Source organism: Cricetulus griseus, chromosome X (genome assembly GCF_003668045.3).
Source record: "Cricetulus griseus strain 17A/GY chromosome X, alternate assembly CriGri-PICRH-1.0, whole genome shotgun sequence".
NCBI lineage: Eukaryota > Metazoa > Chordata > Mammalia > Rodentia > Cricetidae > Cricetulus > Cricetulus griseus.
This window is the reverse complement of record NC_048604.1, coordinates 115,719,459-115,734,353: the sequence shown is the minus strand read 5'-3', so window position 1 is coordinate 115,734,353 and position 14,895 is coordinate 115,719,459. Positions and strand designations below refer to the sequence as shown.

The following is a 14,895-nucleotide window of genomic DNA, read 5'->3' as shown; positions in this document are numbered from 1 at the left end:
TGACTGGTCTAAATACAAACCCTAATTTGCATAGGATGCTTGCTTCTGTCAGTTATAAAATGAAGAATGCTGTGATTGTTCCAAACACAAGCCTTAATTTGCATAGTAAGTATATTATGACATGTATTAGGGCTATTGTGACCTGTAAAAGACTAAGTGCTATGACTGGTCCAAATACAAACCGTAATTTGCATAAAATCTTACTTCTGTCATTGATAAAAAGGAGACAGCTATGATTTATCCAAACAAAAACCTTAATTTGCATAATAGGCTTATTGTGACATATACAAATGTGATGACTCTGATTAGTTCAAAAATAAGCGTTCATTTGGCTGAGAGATTTGTTTTAACTGGAGTAAAACTCATCAATATTGTGATTTGTTGGAACAGAGTGATTCATTTGCATAGTAGGTTTATGGTGACATATATAAAAGTAAGTGCTGTGATTGGTCCAAAAACAAACTTTAATTTGCGTAAAATGCTTACTTCTGTCAGTGATAAAATGAAGAATGCTGTGATTGGTCCAAACACAAGCCTTAATTTGCATAGTAGGTATACTGTGACATGTATAAAATTGCTGCCTGTGATTGGTTCAAAAATAAGCCTTCATTTGCATGAGAGACTTGCTGTAACTGGGATAAATCTTAGCACTCTTGTGATTGGTTCAAACACAGTACTTCATTTGCATAATAGGGTTATTGTGATATTTATAAAAGTAAGTTCTGTGATTGGTCTAAATACAAACTTTAATTTGCATAAAATATTTATTTCTGTCATTGATAAAATGGAGAATGCTGTGACTTATCTAAACTAAAACCTTAATTTGCATAATAGGAATATTGTGACATGTACAAAAGTGATGGCTGTGATTGGTTCAAAAATGAGCCTTCATTTGCATGAGAGGCTTGCTGTAACTGGCAAAAAACTTACCACTATTGTGATTGGTTCAAACACAGTACTTTATTTGCAAGGGGGGGCTATTGTGATATTTATAAAAGTAACTGCTCTGATTGGTCTAAATACAAACCTTAATTTGCATAGGATGCTTACTTCTGTCAGTTATAAAATGAAGAATGCTGTGATTGGTCCAAACACAAGCCTTAATTTGGATAGTAGGTATACTGTGACATGTATAAAAATTTCTGGCTGTGATTGGTTCAAAAATAAGCGTTCATTTGCATGAGATGCATGCTGTAACTGGTAAAAAACTTACCACTCTTGTGATTGGTTCAATCACAGTTTTTCATTTGCATAGTAGGGCTATTGTGATATGTATAAAATTAAGTGCTATGATTGGTCTAAATACAAAGCTTAATTTGCATAAAATATTTACTTTTCTCACTTAAAAACTGGAGAACGCTGTGACTGTTTCAAAAACAATCTTCATTTGCATAGTAGGTTTCTTGGGACATGTACAAAAATGATGGCTTTGATTAGTTAAAATATAAGCATTCATTTGCCTGAGAGATTTGTTTTAACTGGAACAAAAGTAATCACTCTTGTGATTGGTCTGACCACAGTGCTTCATTTGCATAGTAGGGACATGTTGACATGTATAAAAGTAAATGCTGTGACTGGTCGAAATACAAACTTTGATTTGCATAAAATGCTTACTTGTGTCTGGGATAAAATAAAGAATGATGTGATTGGTCCAAACACAAGCCTTAATTTGCATAGTAGGTATTCTGTGAAATGTATAAAAAGTAAGTGCTATGATTGGTGTAAATACAAACTTTAATTTGCATAAAATACTTACTTCTGTCATTGATAAAATGGACAATGCTGTGACTTATGTAAACTAAAACCTTAATTTGCATAATAGGCTTGTTGTGACAAGTACAAAAGTGATGGCTATGATTGTTTCAAAAATGAGCCTTCATTTGCATGAGAGGCTTGCTGTAACTGGCAAAAAACTTACCACTCTTGTGATTGGTTTAAATACAGTACTTCATTTGCAAGGGAGGGCTATTGTGACATTTATATAAGTAAGTGCAATGATTGGTCTAAATACAAACCTTAATTTGCTTAGGATGCTTACTTCTGTCAGTTATAAAATGAAAAAATGGTGTAATGGGTCCAAACACAAATCTCAACTCGCATAGTAGGTATATTATGACATGTAGTATGGTTACTAAGACCTGTATAACAGTAAGTGCTATGACTGGTCCAAATACAAATGTTAATTTGCATACAATGCTTACTTCTGTCATTGATAAAATGTAGAAGGCTGTGATTTATCCAAACATATACCTTAATTTGCATAATAGGCTTATTGTGACATGTAGAATGTAATGATTAGTCCAAACACAAACCTTAATTTGCATAGTAGGTTTCTTGTTATTTGTACAAAAGTGATGGCTCTGATTGGTTCAAAAATAAGCCTTCATTTGCATGAGAGGTTTGCTGTCCCTGGGAAAAAATTACCACCCTTGAGATTGGTTCAACATAGTACTTCATTTGCATAGTAGTGTTATTGTGACAAGTTAAAATTAAGTGCTGTGACTGGTCTAAGTATAAACCTTAATTTGCATAGAATGCTCAATTCTGTCAGTGATAAACTGAAGAATGCTGTGATTGGTCCAAACACAAGCCTTAATTTGCATAGTAAGTATATTATGATATGTAGTAGGGTTATTGTGACCTGTATAAGTGTAAGTGCTGTGATTGGTCCAAATAGAAACCTTAAGTTGCATAAAATGCTCACTGCAGTCATTGATAAAATGGAGAATGCTGTGATTGATCCAAACAAAAACCTTAGTTTGCATAATGGGCTTATTGTGACATGTACAAAAGTGCTGGCTGTGATTAGTTAAAAAATAATCATTCATTTACATGAGAGATTTGTTTTAACGGGAACAAATCTCATCACTCTTGTGATTGGTCTGACGACAGTGCTTCATTTGCATAGTAGGGTCATGATGACATGTATAAAAGTAACTGCTGTGACTGGTCCAAATACAAATTTTAATTTGCATAAAATGCTTACTTCTGTCAGTTATAAAATGAAGAATGATGTCATAGGTTCAAACACATGCCTTAATTTGCATAGTAAGTATATTATGACATGTTGTATGATTATTGTGACCTGTATAATTCTAAGTGCTATGACTGGTCCAAACACAAACTTTAATTTGCATAAAATGCTTACTTCTGTCAGTGATAAAATGAATGCTGTGATTGGTCCAAACACAAGCCTTAATTTGCATAGTAGGTATACTGTGACATGTATAAAGAGGGATGGCTGTGATTGGTTCAAAAATCAGCCTTCATTTGCATGAGAGGCATGCTATAATTGGTAAAGAACTTACCACTCCTGTGATTGGTTCAAACACAGTTTTTCATTTGCATAGTAGGGCTATTGTGATATTTATAAAAGTAAGTGCTATGATTGGTCTAAATACAAAGCTTAATTTGCATAAAATATTTACTTTTGTCACTTATAAACTGGAGAATGCCGTGACTGGTTCAAAACAATCTTCATTTGCATAGTAGGTTTCTTGGGATATGTATAAAAAGTGATGGCTATGATTAGTTAAAAAATAAACCTTCATTTGCCTGAGAGATTTGTATTAACTTGAACAAAACTCATCACTCTTGTGATTGTTCTGTACACAGTACTTCATTTTCATAGTAAGGTCATGGTGACATATATGAAAGTAAGTGCTGTGTCTGGTCCAAACCAACCTTAATTTCCACAAAATGCTTACTTTTGTCAGTGATAAAATGAAAAATGTTGTGATTGGTCCAAACCCAAATCTCAATTTACATAGTAGGTATACTGTGACATGTAAAGAAAAGGGATGGCTGTGATTGGTTCAAAAATAAGCCTTTATTTGCATGAGAGGCTTGCTGTAACTGGGAAAAAACTTACCACTCTTGTGATTGGTTCAAACACAGTACTTTATTTGCAATGGAGGCTATTGTGACATTTATAAAAGTAAGTGCTGTGATTGGTCTAAATACAAACCTTAATTTGCATAGGATACTTACTTCTGTCAGTTATAAAATGAAGAATGCTGTGATTGGTCCAAACACAAATCTCAATTTGCATATTAGGTATATTATTACATGTAGTATGGTTACTCGGACCTGTATAAGACTAAGTGCTATGACTGGTCCAAATACAAACCTTAATTTGCATAGAATGGTTACTTCTGTCATTGATAAAATGGAAAATGTTTTGATTGGTCCCAACATAAACCTTAATTTGCATAGTAGGCTTACTGTGACATATACAAAAGTTATGGCTGTGATTGTTTCAAAATATTAGCCTTCATTTCCATGAGAGCCTAGTTATACCTGGTACAAAGTTTATAACACGTGTTTGTTCCAAACACAGAGCTTCATTTGCATAGTAGGGTTATTGTGACATGTATAAAAATAAGTGTTGTAATTGGTCCAAATAAAAACCTTAATTTGCAAAAATTACTTACTTCTGTCTGATAAAATATAGACTGCTGTGATTGTTCCAAACGCACTCCTTCATTTGGATACAAGGGCTCATGAGAAATGAAAGAAATAGAAGAAAGATAGGAAGTCTTAAAGAGCCAGAGAAAGGAAACTGCTAGTACTATTCACCAGAAGGTTTCCTTAGAATTGTCTTTAGGACCTAAGCTCCTCATATATCCATTAGTATACATCACAATTGTGTACAGTAAGAAATCTTGATATCTAAGCTGAACCAGATGCTGTATGTTAGCTATTTACAAGGATATAGAAGTCTAGATTTCTTGGGACCACATAAGATCTATAACATTGGCAGAACTGAGGGTCCTAGATAATTTAGATCTGTTTAAAAGCTGCAACATTTGGAGAATCAGGGTCCTGCTAACTATGGCCTGCGTGAGAGCTACACTAGAGAGTTGAACAACTGCTGCTGCTTGCTTCTGTTAACACCGAGTCATACAACAGCTATCTAAAAACAATATTTGAATATCTTATTCTTGTTTATATATATTGGGGCAGATCAAAAAGACCTAAGCCAGACAAAGGGTAACATTACTATACAAAAATGATGCAAATAATAGAAAACTGCTAAGTGCGCTAAATACTTTTATGGTAAGTCTTTTCAATCAGTTACAAATGCCTAATCCTGAATGACCAAATATTTTCTATATATAATACCGGGATAAATTATGATACAATGGATTTTCTTACTGATAAAACTATACTTCCTTCTCTATCACATTCATGTCAGCCATGTGCTTACTATTATGCTTAAGAATTTTAAAACTTTATTTCATAGAGGCCAAATATATCTCCTAAAATTTTTCTGAGTTATTTACACTAGGTTTAAGGCTAGTAGTTTAAAAATGTCCACCAGCAATTTGAATTTAACTTCTGAGTCTCAGCTTCTTCGTCTATAAGATAAGGAGAATGTTGTTTACCTCATGGAGTTGTAACAATTAAGTACCAGCACTGCTGCCACTGATAGTGCTATGGGAAACATCACTTGGTTTTTCTCTCTAGTATTGTTTACTTTTCCATTAGTTCTATCTATTGGGTCTGATTTCTTTTGTGGCAATTCTACCATTATGACCAGACTATGCTGTAAATGTTTTTATTCCAACCAACGTATCTTACCTCACTGGAAAGTTATTAGCTCATGATAGAGAGGGTAACATAATTAGAGTTAAGAGAACCAGGCCAAAGGCTTTATTTTGACTATTGGAAGAGGAAAAAATGCTCCTTTTCTAAACAGTATAGTGCACAATATGGAACAATTACCCACTTGTAGCTAATATTGTACAGGTTTAGCATGCATGGAACTAGGAAAGGAGGTCAGCAATGTGTGAACCCTAAAATTGAAGCTAAAGAAGAGTAGGAAGCCAAGACTGCTTGGCTTAGGTAAGATTTGCCAATCTGGGTCAAGCTACAAATCAATGTAAATGCTACCAAGCTTTTATTGAGAACTTATAATGTGCCTAACAGAATGCTGACAGCCTTGCAGAAAATTCTATTCAAACATAATACCAGTTTTCTAAGAGGACAAGTACTTCAAATACACCAGGTATCAGTTGTAACAACAGCTACCATAGTGATAATTATGTTACAAATAAGAATATCAAGAGTTAGAAAGTAACTTGGCTCAGATCACATAGGCACTTTGAAGCCATGGGGGAACCAATGCTAATTTCAGTTCACTATCTTTATCAAGTGGTCCTTTACCACTACAAATAAGGAACAATCTCTGGCAGCATAAATGTAACCTTTTCACTCTCCTTCTTACTTAAAAACTGACATTAAATGTCAAGAAAATTTAGTTGCCTATAATGATTCCAAGGCATTGTTGTTTTAAGGTTGAACATGCTAGACTATACTGCCATTTTATGAACCCCTGAAGTAAAAATATTTTGGCTAGTGGTCACACAAGTGAGCCAAGACTATTCCTGCTTATGCTGTGAATTGTAGAGAGTGGGAAAATGAAATAATGTTTTGGGATTAGCCATTCTCTGTGGATTTGTTTTAATAAAGACCTTCTTGTTATAATAGGATGATATAGTGTGGTCTTTTTAGTAATCTATGGAGATCTTCCAATTATAAAAGGATTTCAGTGATAAAAGTTACTCAAGTATGATTACATGGCTTCTTATATTATACAGCATGTTTCTATGAAGAGATTCTAAAATAATTGCTTTATAATATCTCTTAAAGATTATAATAATCTTTACAGATAATTACTTGAAATTTAGAAGCTTTCAGCATCTTCAGGCCTGAAATATCACTTTTGCTCAGGTTTGTCTAATTATACAGCTGGTGGAGTGATCTGGAATTATTTCGTACCTTGGGCTGAAGCACAAACCACTCATCGCATGGATTTTCAAAGTTCCATGAGTCAAAAGCAATCTCCACCTCGCCAAGGAAACTGTTTCGTCCAAACCGATCATAGTGCCAGACTGAGAGTTGCAGAGTTCTTGTTTCCAGCTGGGTGTGGCTGATGGTGTACTACAAATGAGATGTAAAGAATCACACTCCACAGGGAAGGTTCTATCTAATTGTAGAACAGGCTGAAATTGACTTCAACAATTTTCAGACCATAGCCATCAGCAATATGGAAATAATACTTTTATTTCTGCTACAATTGAAGACATGCATTAAAACACATTTTAGGTTATACATTATATATATATATAATGTATATATATATTATATATATAAAGTTCAACAAACTTCAGGGACAATATTGAAAGTGTTAGGTAATGAAGAAGTCTATTTCCAATTTCACCTCATTTTCTTTTTTTGTCATTTACCTGTCTGGTTTTTCTTAATGTCTACTTTGTAGCTCTAGGTTTAATGTAACAACTCTCCAACTTATTTATTCATAATAAAAATCTTAAATCCAGAAAAGTACTGACATGAGAAATTTGTCGCCTAAACTTCATAAAGCCCAGCAGAAGTTAAAAACTACACATAGGTTGAGCAGAAAGTAAATATTACAGGGCTTGCTTTTTCTTTTCCAGCAGAATGTTAACCAGGGCTTCATGACCACATATCCTCTAACCTTCCAATGTCCTGCATATTCATCTGGGTCACACTCCAGACTGACTGATTTCTGAGCTTGAACTTATATGTACCCCTGTCCCAGCTGTTACCATCACAATTAACTTTGGCTCTCTACTCCCTGAATTTATCTGTCACTGTGCTTATCTGTCCTGCTTCGGCTCATCTTTGCTATTCTATTATGACCACTGGATTCACACTCAGACTGTATTTGTTCATTTTACATTTGACTTGTCTTAATATTGGCCCCTGCTTCCACGCATGCCTCTGAAGTGGGATGTCCTTCCGTATGCTTTGAATATATGTTGCTTTTATTGGTTGATTAATAAAGCTGTTTTGGCCAATGGTCAGGCAGAATAGAGCCGGACAGGAAATCCAAACAGAGATACATAGAGAAAGAAGGTAGAGTCTGAGAGATGCCATGTAGCCACTGAAGGGGTAAGATGTCAGGACATTGCTGGTGGTGATACACAGAGTAGTAAAAATGGGTTAATTTAATTGAGAGAGCTAGTCAGTAATATGCTTGGGCCATTGGTCAAGCAATTGTAATTAATATTAAGCCTTAGGGTGGTTATTTGGGAACTGGTAGGTGGGATGAGAAACCTTCATTTACATGCCTCTACTAATACAGGTAGACTCATGACTTTTTTCCATTACTATCACCCACTGTGATATACTCTGAATCCATTACTTGGGGCACAAATCCAATCATTTTCCTAAGATTATTAATATATTTTATCATTTCTTTGTATTTCTTACCAGGCCATATTTATCCAGAGTGAGAGAAGGAGTTGTTTATGGCTACCCATTAGAAATAGTAAATTCTTTACAATTTAGAACCTAAGGTCTGGTTCATGTTTTATCAAATATGACCTAGCATTGCTAGTATTCATTAACCACACACTTATGTTTAGCCAAACTCAGAGATCAAAATATAAAAACACCATATAGCCCTTGTTAGCAAAGCAATAAATATGTACAAAGTGATTTACTGAATTAGTTTCTTAGACAATGTCTAAGAAAGCAGATTTCTCAAAGGTTCAGCTTATTTTATGGCAAGATATACTAGCCTAAATGTAATTTGTAATTTTCCTGGATCATTTGGACTTAAGGTACAACCCCAGCAATAGCGGAGAGTGACCAGACCAAGAGCAATTTTCTTTTGCAAAGCTTCCAAGAAAGCTAATAACATTCAAATTCTAGCTTTTTAAAACACCTATAAGTGTTAGAATACAAAAATGTTCCCTTTAGTTATTTCTGTACTTCATTTTTTAAATTTTTTGACGCAGCAGGTGGGGGGAGTCTTATTCTGTAGACCAGTCTTGTTTGGATATCACTATGCTATCTCAAGCTAGCCCTGAACCCCTAACAATATCCCTGACACCACCTTCTGACCTAAATTGAAGAGTTAATAGGACACAAATCCCTATGATAGTATTTATTTACCTTTAGTGTTTCATTGAATTCTGGATTGGTACCTGTCCTGATTTTGGTCTTGCGCTTATTGCTTCGGGACTTGTCTGGAAGAAGGTATGACTTGACATAACTGTAAATAACAAAGGATAAAAATCATTATTTGCAAACAGATACTTTGCTAGAAATATTCCAGGACTTCAGTGAGTAAAGGGAATGGGTAAGTAGATAAAAGAGATGGGAACAAAGAGACTTCAGTCTTTGTAATATGCTGTCATAAATATAATTCTGGGCTTTCTATAAGAAAGAATCAGTGCTGTGTATTGGTAGAGAACAGGCTATGGTGCCAGAAAAGTTGTTTGGGACCACCCATGTATCATTGCTTTTGATAGCCTTGGGTTTTTAACTTTTCTGCATCTGTTTCTTCAAGTATAGAAAGTGGTATAGCAAAAAAACCTAACTCATGAAAGGTACATGAGAAGCTGCGGTATTATACTACTTCTTGAATGGAATCTGCTAACATCAATGATCTCATAAACTTTCTAAGATATATGTTTCTCCATGACTAGTCTTATCTTCTGATGTCAGGACATAGGACAAACTGGAATGAATGGATAAAGAAAAGTGTGAAAAGGAAGAAACAGAAAATGATAACCTGGCAGAAGTTCAACCCAATGCCTTGGCTTGTGCTAGCTAACTGTTTTAGAAACTTCTTGGGACAGGGACATCAGAGAAGACAGAGGCATGCACAAGATTGAAACATATTATACAGAGTTATAAAGCACATCTACTTGGGTTTTAGATGGCTCCTTTACATGCTGGCCAAAATAATTGTATTTGTTATTTAGCCATCTAAAATCTAGAGTATATGAAATGAGCAAAAATCACATCCATAGTTGAGAAGCTATTTATGATTGATAGCTGCTGGGAGTGAGAAAATGGCTTTCTTCAGTGGAGTGATATTGGGTGTAATCAAGTACACTCCAAGGCAAGCCTCATGCCCAGTAGTTGACCAATACAAATTGGACTCCAAGTTTTTGTTTTACTTTGTTTACATTGTGTGTGTGTGTGTGTGTGTGTGTGTGTGTGTGTGTGTGTGTGTGCGCGTGCATGCACATGTGCTTGCTTGCACTTTTGCTCTAAGAGAAAGAAAGAACATAAAGTTGGTAGGGGAAAATATGGGCAGGCTAGGAGGGGGAAGGAATATGATCACAATATATTTTATGAAAAAATATTTTAAATAATCAGCACAATAATCTTAGACATCATGGTGTCTGCCAACATGTCAACTTTCCTCCTCTGTGCTAGCTAAAAGTTAGCCCTGAATCATATAATAGCCTCCTTCAAATCAGGTAACCAATGATACAATATTTATACTCATACTCCAGAGAATATTTTGAAGTGCAGTATAGGAAGTCACAAGTAGCTTTCTTTCTTTTTCTTTTTTTTTTCAATACAGGGTTTCTAGGCTCAGAAAGACAAATACAATATGTACTCACTCATAAGTGGATATTAGACATAAAGAAAAGGACAACAAGCCTACAGCTCATAACCCCAGAGAACCTAGGTAACAAAGAGGACCCCAAGAGAGACATACATAAATCTGCCTAAGAAAGGGAAAAAAGACAAGCTCTCCTGAGTAAATTAGGAGTGTGGTGGGCAGGGGAATGGTGGAAGGGAAAAGGGGAGGAGGGAAGGGGACAAGGGAAAAGTGTATAGCTCAGTAAAAAAAAAAATGTCAAAATAAGACGTTTCTTTGTGTAATGTCCTGGAACTCTCTTTGTACACCAGGCTATCCCCAAACTCACAGAGATCCACCTATTTCTGTCTCCTGAGTGCATGAGCTGTGACTAAAGGTGTGCCACCATGCCTGGTCTCATAAGTAGCTTTTTAAATTTTTATTTTGTTTTGTTTTGTTTTTCCAAGACAGGGTTTTACTGCCCTGGCTGTCCTCTGTAGACAGGCTGGCCTCGAACTCACAGAGATCTGCCTGCAGAGTATCTGCCTCCCGAGTGCTGGGATTAAAGGTGTATGCTACCACCTCCTGACTCTGAGAGGGTTTTAATGGAAGGAAATGCTTAACCTCTTCTGAAGAGGAAATGTGCATGACACAGAAAAAAATGAAAACAGAGAAGGCAGGGTGGAGACAGCTGTGGAGCATCCTATGTACTTACGCATCTGTCCTCTGTTTCTTTTCATCTCCTATGGCCAGGTTTCTGCAATTCTTGACAAAAATGTAGAGGCCACCAGTTTTGTAGCAGTAGCTAATGTGGAGAAGAATTTCACCCGTGACCTTCACGTTGCCATAGTCTCCTGTTTCACTGTAAGCACTCATCATGCTGTTAAGGCTGGTCTGCAATAAACAAGATGAAAGAAGTCACCTAGTGCTATTACAAGGCCCTTTTACAAAATCCACACCCTTCAGTCAATTCCAATTGGCATTCTATGTAACTGGCAGGGGAGTCAAGGGTGAAGGAAGGAAGGAAATCACTATTTGCTTGTTTTGCTGATGGTGCATAAAATTCTAACCTGAGAAGAACACCCCACTAAGCTCCCTTAGTAAGGAAGGCAGGAAGCTTGCTGAGAGAGGAAGGAAGCATCTCTTTTGGGCTAGCTGAAATCCTTTATTCGTGCCTTCTAATGAATATAGAGTCAGTTAGAGATTTCTAATACAACCTTGATTCTCTATCCCTGTCACTGCCTTTTCATGATAGACTCAAATGCAATCTATTTAAATATGTAGAATGTAATGATCAGGAGAAAGAAAAGCTCACTCCATAGTATGAGTTAACAAAAATCTTAAAGTGTCTTTCTTTACACTCACACAGTGGATGCCATCAGTCCTTGGGGAACCGTAACTGCAGCATGAAGAAAGGTATGGCAGGACATCCTATACTCACAAGGGATGCCACTTCCCCAGCTTAGCAGTGCTCTGACTATATAGGTAGTCCAAGACCCATGGCTTTGAAATTCCATGGAGTAGTAAATGACCGAAATACAGCACCAAAAAATTAAGTGCCTCAATTAATCAAAAACATAAAAATTCTATAAAGACGAATAAAAATTTTGTCAAGATATTCATAACACAAGATACATATTTTAAACCAATGTAGCACTATTATTTAGTGTTAGAAACAAAGACTCTGTATCTTAGTAACATAGACACAAAAGGCCAGTGACTTTCATGATACAGTAGTTTCATAACCTCACATTGACTACTGAGAAGCAAAGACATAGCAGTACAGAGAGTGTAGAATTGTCATTCATATAGATAGATACAGACCCAAAAAGTATGTATGGAGCATTTATCTGTCGTATATACCATGTGGATACATGAATGTATCTATGTATCCATATTTCTATCTATTTATTTTACTACATGCCTGTCTACCTGCCCATGGCTGGATTTTATTGTTATTGTTTTCAAACAGGATGTATTTCTTCAAGAAACAGGATGTATCTGACTTAGCTAATAATCTCTTTTAAACTGAAGTCAAAGGCAAGAATGAACCAAGAATTCTAAAACTGCATATAAGCTATTTCTTAGAGAGCCAATAAATAACAGAATTTGTCTTTGCTATTCTTAAAATAATGCAACAGAACTTTAAAATGTTAACTATATAATAAGTCTACTGGGGATCATTTTAGAATAAAAATTAAGTCTGGATAGATTCTGAAATTTTAGGTTTTCTACAGACAACTAGGTCTTAAGGACCCAAATAATGTGTGCTTGTACCCATGGTACCACTGTAAACTCATGGGAATACCAAAAAAAGATTTGAAAGGGAAACACAGCTCCAGCAGCATCCATCAGACAGCATACAGAGCTGGCAAAGCACTAACTAGTATCTTTATTAATATCATACTTTATTTCTCCAATGAAATACTATTTGTGATATGATTAGCTTTTGACAATTTTCTCACTCTAAAAAAATTCTCATTAAATTCTATATAGGATGCAGACAGGATGGTACATGTCCATCATCTCAGAACTCAGGAGATGAAGGCAGAAGCCTGTTGAGTTTCTCAAACAAGATTAACTTTTCTCAAGCCCCCAAAAGCAGAAATATTAATGTGGAATGTCAGGTGAATGTCATGGTGATGTCTAATGAGATTCTAAGATGTGACAAACTATATAGTACTCAGCAAGTACACACATCTCTTAGTAAATAATAAAATAATTTAAGAACAGAATAAAAATTTACCTAAATCATTTTTCTTGAAATAGTTGCTAAGTTCAGAAGATGTGTTTATTAAGTTTTGTGAAACCAGTCCTTACTCTTCACCTGGGAGTTACATTGAAGAATTATTGAGATTCTTTGGGCTTTATAAATTGAGAAAGTTTGGGGTCCATGACTATACAATAGTGTTGAGCTTCATGAACTAACCTCAACCATATTACACATGAAGAAACTCTGGTTCAAAGATTTGTTAGTAATACCAAGTCATAGAGGAAAGTTCTGGGTTTCTAGTCAAAAGTCCTATGGACCACAACTCACTGCCTCTTTGTATAACTGACCTATACTTTTAACACTACCCTCTGTAACTATGTGGTCAGAGAGGGATGAGTGATCCCTATGAGTAGAAGAAAATTGAGACTTAGGAGGATTTAAAGTAATTATGACAATTTTGCTGCTAACAAAACCCTTTTCTTTATCAAGACATTGTTGTGAATTAAAATGGAGATGCTCATGTAATTAATAAATGATTTTGGACATGTCTTTTGACTGGTACTCAGATTCTAATACTTAATGAACTGGGATACTTGAGATGTGTCAGCTCATAAATACCTTCCAAAAGGAGTATCTGGCTGTGTACCAGTCAGAAAACAGGTGGTACTGCTCATCCAACCACATTTCCCAAACCATGGAACTTATGAAGTATGGTTGGGAAAGGGGAAACAGGGGTGAAGACTCACGGTGTCTGAATCAGCATCAGGCACATTTAGGTAGCTCCTCTTCCTATCAGATCCTGCTTGGAAGTTCTTTAATGATGCCATCCAATGACCAAAAGAAAAAGGGTATTAGAGTTCAGAAATCAGAGAAGCAAAGAAATGCACAGGTACACAGGGAGATTCAATGGCATGGTGGTTGCTATAGGCTTGCTCTCAAAGGGGATCTTCAACTACAGAAAAGCTCAGAATTTTCCCTCAACACAGTGAGAAGCTCTAGATATGTTTTTTTGTGTAGGAAACAAAGCAAAGTAGGGATGTTTTGTAGAAAAATAGCTGGTAAAAGTGTGGAGAGCAGTTGGGGAGTTGAGGGAATGATAATAGAGAAACTTATCGATGAGGAACTGTAATGACTTATAAACTTAAGATGAAGGGGGTCTTAATTAGAAAATGAAGAATTTCTTCGGGTATTTATGAAACAATAGTGTATGTTTACCGGAGTACCATATGACTCATGCTACCATCAATGGTCATATCATGGCAATTAGCCTTTCTATCTCCTTCACCATTTAATTCTTTGTGTTGGAAGTCTTCAAACTCCTCTTATCCAGTTCTTTACGCAATGGGAATAAACAGAGTTCAAGAGCTGGATGAGGATTGTGGCAGAAGAGGGAAGGATTCAGAAATCAAAATAGAGTGCAAGGTGATATATGGGCACAGGACAAGCTCGAACCTACAACAGCTTGGGGCATATGATCACTCCTCCTATGTCTTGGAAATGCACAGGGAATGAACAAGAAAAAGAAAGTTTCTGTGAGAAAACTTACCGTTGACAGGCCTGTTACCAGACTGTGGGGATTTGCAGAAAACCCAGATGACACTAAGTCATCATCACCATCTTCAGTCTCTTCTAAGGAGTTCTAGGAAAGGACAGAAAAGTCAATGGTTTGGTTCATTTCTATCCTAGGAGAATTTCTTTTACATGAAAAAAGATTTATTTCACAAACACTTGGAAAGTCAAAGAAAAACAGAAAAAGAAACTCTCTTTTAGATTTAGGTTTTTGCACTTCCAGTTCATCTCAATTACAAAA

General features: G+C 35.7%; 1 protein-coding gene across 1 annotated transcript in view; it reads right to left on the bottom strand.

Moving 5' to 3' along the window:
- Positions 1-14,895, bottom strand: part of Sytl5 (synaptotagmin like 5) — a 102,149-nt gene that overhangs the window by 26,983 nt on the left and 60,271 nt on the right. Inside the window, exons 9-13 of the mRNA XM_035449764.1 lie at positions 14,632-14,724; positions 13,832-13,897; positions 11,088-11,266; positions 8,947-9,046; positions 6,784-6,945 (exon numbers count right to left, since the gene is read on the bottom strand). Coding sequence (XP_035305655.1) covers positions 6,784-6,945; positions 8,947-9,046; positions 11,088-11,266; positions 13,832-13,897; positions 14,632-14,724 — 600 coding nt within the window. The remainder of the gene's footprint in view (positions 1-6,783; positions 6,946-8,946; positions 9,047-11,087; positions 11,267-13,831; positions 13,898-14,631; positions 14,725-14,895) is intronic.